Source organism: Phoxinus phoxinus (assembly GCF_949152265.1).
Source record: "Phoxinus phoxinus genome assembly, chromosome: 15".
Lineage (NCBI taxonomy): Eukaryota > Metazoa > Chordata > Actinopteri > Cypriniformes > Leuciscidae > Phoxinus > Phoxinus phoxinus.
Genome location: NC_136890.1, coordinates 35,387,172 through 35,392,171, shown reverse-complemented (window position 1 = coordinate 35,392,171; position 5,000 = coordinate 35,387,172). Strand labels below are relative to the sequence as shown.

Here is a 5,000-nt window from a genome sequence, read left to right as displayed (position 1 = left end):
TGTGTGTGTGTGTGTGTGTGTGTGCAGGGGGTCTGAGAACAGAGGAGACGGTCACTGTGTGTGTGTGTGTGTGTGTGCAGGGGGTCTGAGAACAGAGGAGACGGTCACTGTGTGTGTGTGTGTGTGTGTGTGTGTGTGTGTGTGTGTGTGTGTGTGTGTGTGTGTGTGTGTGCAGGGGGTCTGAGAACAGAGGAGACGGTCACTGTGTGTGTGTGTGTGTGTGTGTGTGTGTGTGCAGGGGGTCTGAGAACGATGGTCACTGTGTGTGTGTGTGAGTGTGTGTGTGTGTGTGTGTGTGCAGGGGGTCTGAGAACAGAGGAGACGGTCACTGTGTGTGTGTGTGTGTGTGTGTGTGTGTGTGTGTGTGTGCAGGGGGTCTGAGAACAGAGGAGACGGTCACTGTGTGTGTGTGTGTGTGTGTGTGTGTGTGTGCAGGGGGTCTGAGAACAGAGGAGACGGTCACTGTGTGTGTGTGTGTGTGTGTGTGTGTGCAGGGGGTCTGAGAACAGAGGAGACGGTCACTGTGTGTGTGTGTGTGTGTGTGTGTGTGTGTGTGTGTGCAGGGGGTCTGAGAACAGAGGAGACGGTCACTGTGTGTGTGTGTGTGTGTGTGTGTGTGTGTGTGCAGGGGGTCTGAGAACGACGGTCACTGTGTGTGTGTGTGAGTGTGTGTGTGAGTGTGTGTGTGTGTGCAGGGGGTCTGAGAACAGAGGAGACGGTCACTGTGTGTGTGTGTGTGTGTGTGTGTGTGTGTGTGTGCAGGGGGTCTGAGAACAGAGGAGACGGTCACTGTGTGTGTGTGTGTGTGTGTGTGTGAGTGTGTGTGTGTGTGCAGGGGGTCTGAGAACGACGGTCACTGTGTGTGTGTGTGTGTGTGTGTGTGTGTGTGTGTGTGTGTGCAGGGGGTCTGAGAACAGAGGAGACGGTCACTGTGTGTGTGTGTGTGTGTGTGTGTGTGTGTGCAGGGGGTCTGAGAACAGAGGAGACGGTCACTGTGTGTGTGTGTGTGTGTGTGTGTGTGTGTGTGTGTGTGTGTGCAGGGGGTCTGAGAACAGAGGAGACGGTCACTGTGTGTGTGTGTGTGTGTGTGTGTGTGTGTGTGCAGGGGGTCTGAGAACAGAGGAGACGGTCACTGTGTGTGTGTGTGTGTGTGTGTGTGTGTGTGTTCAGGTGTTCAGTGTGTGTGTGTGTGTGTGTGTTCAGTGTGTGTGTGTGTGTGTGTTCAGTGTGTGTGTGTTCAGTGTGTGTGTGTGCGTGTGTGTGTGTTCAGTGTGTGTGTGTGTGTGTGTGTGTGTGTTCAGTGTGTGTGTGTGTGTGTGTGTGTTCAGTGTGTGTGTGTGTTCAGTGTGTGTGTGTGTGTGTGTGTGTGTGTGTTCAGTGTGTGTGTGTGTGTGTTCAGTGTGTGTGTGTGTGTGTGTGTTCAGTGTGTGTGTGTGTGTGTGTGTGTGTGTGTGTGTTCAGTGTGTGTGTGTGTGTGTGTGTGTGTTCAGTGTGTGTGTGTTCAGTGTGTGTTCAGTGTGTGTGTGTTCAGTGTGTGTGTGTGTGTGTGTGTGTGTGTGTGTGTGTGTTCAGTGTGTGTGTGTGTGTGTGTTCAGTGTGTGTGTGTGTGTTCAGTGTGTTCAGTGTGTGTGTGTGTGTGTGTGTGTGTTCAGTGTGTGTGTGTGTTCAGTGTGTGTGTGTGTGTGTTCAGTGTGTGTGTGTGTGTGTTCAGTGTGTGTGTGTGTGTTCAGTGTGTGTGTGTGTGTGTGTGTGTGTGTGTGTGTGTGTGTTCAGTGTGTGTGTGTGTGTGTTCAGTGTGTGTGTGTGTGTGTTCAGTGTGTGTGTGTGTGTGTTCAGTGTGTGTGTGTGTGTGTGTTCAGCAGTGGGGTTCTTCTGCAGTTTGATGACAATAAAGCACATTGTACAGGTCAGTGATTATTGGAGCAACAATGAAGCTCATCTTCAGGAACGGGGTCTCGTCTGTCGCACGCTCACAGCGGCTGTGTCGAGTTACACCGGTGTCCACTGACAGCGGCACACAAAAGCTGCTCTGCGCAGCGACTGTACGCTCACCTGGGTGACTGTCCGGCCATTTAGCGAAGCCGCCCACCAGACGGTCCTGCGTCGACAGAATGTAGTTCCGGTTCTTCTCGAAGTTGGTGAGCTGGAAAATGTCTAAAAGCTGCGGGGCGCAAGAGGAGCATGTTAGTCTGAGAGCACACACACCAACACACACCAACACACACCGAGCATCAGCACAGTGTGCTTTTCAGGGGGAGGGGCTTCATAGAGACAGGAAGTCAGCAGAGCGTTACTGACAGACTGGGAAGACAGGAGCCGCAACACTGGAGAATATGAGGAGAATAATCAACATTCATGCAGGAGAACCGGTTCTAGTCTGACAACAACTTCAAGACTGAGAAAGGCGGATTAGGTCTTCTTTAAAAACACGATTCAACATATAACACAGCCACAAAGTACAAAATCTTGAATCTACTCCAGTTTAGTAGTTCTCGAATTCAGCTGAGAGTCACAGCGTGAGGTATCGATCTTCTATTGGTCACACGTCTTCGCAAAACTTAAACTTTGGAACACAGTGAATGGCGCTTGCGTTTCCATCAAACGTCTCTTCAGTGCTAGCGGACAGACCACGTCACTAACAACACTAGCGATGCTCGCCGCACTGAACAGCATTCAGAAGGGTTACTCTGGGTCAGGGAATGACATCACATACGATCACTGCAGGTTATTTAACATGTATAACAACCACATGATCAGGTTAAAACTGAAGCAGTCGTTCTGATTGGGTGAGCCTCATCGCCGCGGTAACGAGGCGTGTTGCAGAAGCACATGCGTGACGGACTGGCGCACGCACCTCCAGCGTCGCTCCCACCCAGAAGGAGTAGCAGGTGTCCACGGGTTTGTTGGGCCGGCCGTGGAAGCCGTTCTGCTGCCGGAGGATACACCAGCGCCGGATCCGGTCCAGCTCGCGCTCGCTGAACACCTCCTGCAGCTTTCCCATCATGCAAAGGGACGCCACGGCACAGAAGGTGGATCCACCTGAGGAGAGACGGATCAGTTCTTATCAGAGACGGCACTGAATCAACTCCGACTCACTCATTCGGGAAATTTCACAAACTCATTCACACACTCAGACATTTTTAAATGCTCTAAAAACCACTTTAAAAAACATCTATTACCAAAGCGTCTGAGTAACAGCAGGACGGTCCAGTAAAACACGTTCAGTTTGATCCTTCAGTCAATATTAGACGTGATCAAACACTCTGACTGACTTTACAACATCAGTTACGAACACACACTTCATTTGCCTTGTGAAAGTCATGTTCAGTACCAACGATGCAGTTTCTCCAAATTCACCCAAACGTCAGACACTGAGCAAACACACTCTCCACATCTGCGAGAATCACACCAGTGAAGTATTTCACACTCCACAGCGAATGTTGAAACTCTGATGCGCTCGAATGAAAGCACTTCCTACACCGAGCTCCTGGGAAGGTGTTCACAAAACGATCAGGCGTTTATCAGCAGTGTACAGTGTGTGTGTAAACAGTGTAAACGCACCATGTGACTCCAGTCCGGCTCCTTGACCAATCCCACTGTCATACGACTGCAGGAGGAAGAACACGAACAGCACATCAGAGAAACTAGTTTATAAGGAGATCAGCATCAGTTCAGCCAAACATGATCATTTACTCCAAACCTGCATGTCCTTCTTTCTTCTGGAAGATTTTTTTGAGTTAGGGTTAGAACACACACATGTAGAGATCCTACATCCGAGGATTGAGTTACGGGAGGAAGAGGGGATTGTGGGACTCACTGTGCTGAGGATTGAGTGACAGGATTGAGGAGGGGATTGTGGGACTCACTGTGCCGAGGATTGAGTGACAGGATTGAGGAGGGGATTGTGGGACTCACTGTGCCGAGGATTGAGTGACAGGATTGAGGAGGGGATTGTGGGACTCACTGTGCCGAGGATTGAGTGACAGGAGGAGGAGGGGATTGTGGGACTCACTGTGCCGAGGATTGAGTGACAGGAGGAAGAGGGGATTGTGGGACTCACTGTGCTGAGGATTGAGTGACAGGAGGAGGAGGGGATTGTGGGACTCACTGTGCCGAGGATTGAGTGACAGGAGGAAGAGGGGATTGTGGGACTCACTGTGCTGAGGATTGAGTGACAGGATTGAGGAGGGGATTGTGGGACTCACTGTGCCGAGGATTGAGTGACAGGAGGAGGAGGGGATTGTGGGACTCACTGTGCTGAGGATTGAGTGACAGGAGGAGGAGGGGATTGTGGGACTCACTGTGCTGAGGATTGAGTGACAGGAGGAAGAGGGGATTGTGGGACTCACTGTGCCGAGGATTGAGTGACAGGAGGAAGAGGGGATTGTGGGACTCACTGTGCCGAGGATTGAGTGACAGGATTGAGGAGGGGATTGTGGGACTCACTGTGCCGAGGATTGAGTGACAGGAGGAAGAGGGGATTGTGGGACTCACTGTGCCGAGGATTGAGTGACAGGATTGAGGAGGGGATTGTGGGACTCACTGTGCCGAGGATTGAGTGACAGGATTGAGGAGGGGATTGTGGGACTCACTGTGCGGAGGATTGAGTGACAGGAGGAAGAGGGGATTGTGGGACTCACTGTGCTGAGGATTGAGTGACAGGAGGAAGAGGGGATTGTGGGACTCACTGTGCTGAGGATTGAGTGACAGGATTGAGGAGGGGATTGTGGGACTCACTGTGCGGAGGATTGAGTGACAGGATTGAGGAGGGGATTGTGGGACTCACTGTGCGGAGGATTGAGTGACAGGATTGAGGAGGGGATTGTGGGACTCACTGTGCCGAGGATTGAGTGACAGGATTGAGGAGGGGATTGTGGGACTCACTGTGCGGAGGATTGAGTGACAGGATTGAGGAGGGGATTGTGGGACTCACTGTGCGGAGGATTGAGTGACAGGATTGAGGAGGGGATTGTGGGACTCACTGTGCCGAGGATTGAGTG

The 5,000-nt window shown here is 51.7% G+C and overlaps 1 protein-coding gene across 2 annotated transcripts in view; it reads right to left on the bottom strand.

Annotated features, from left to right (window-relative positions):
- The window catches only part of pggt1b (protein geranylgeranyltransferase type I, beta subunit), a 57,965-nt gene that overhangs the window by 3,350 nt on the left and 49,615 nt on the right, over positions 1-5,000 (bottom strand). For both annotated transcript variants that reach the window (XM_079636618.1, XM_079636619.1), the window contains exons 6-8: positions 3,562-3,607; positions 2,855-3,039; positions 2,053-2,161 (exon numbers count right to left, since the gene is read on the bottom strand). In XM_079636618.1, coding sequence (XP_079492744.1) covers positions 2,053-2,161; positions 2,855-3,039; positions 3,562-3,607 — 340 coding nt within the window. The remainder of the gene's footprint in view (positions 1-2,052; positions 2,162-2,854; positions 3,040-3,561; positions 3,608-5,000) is intronic.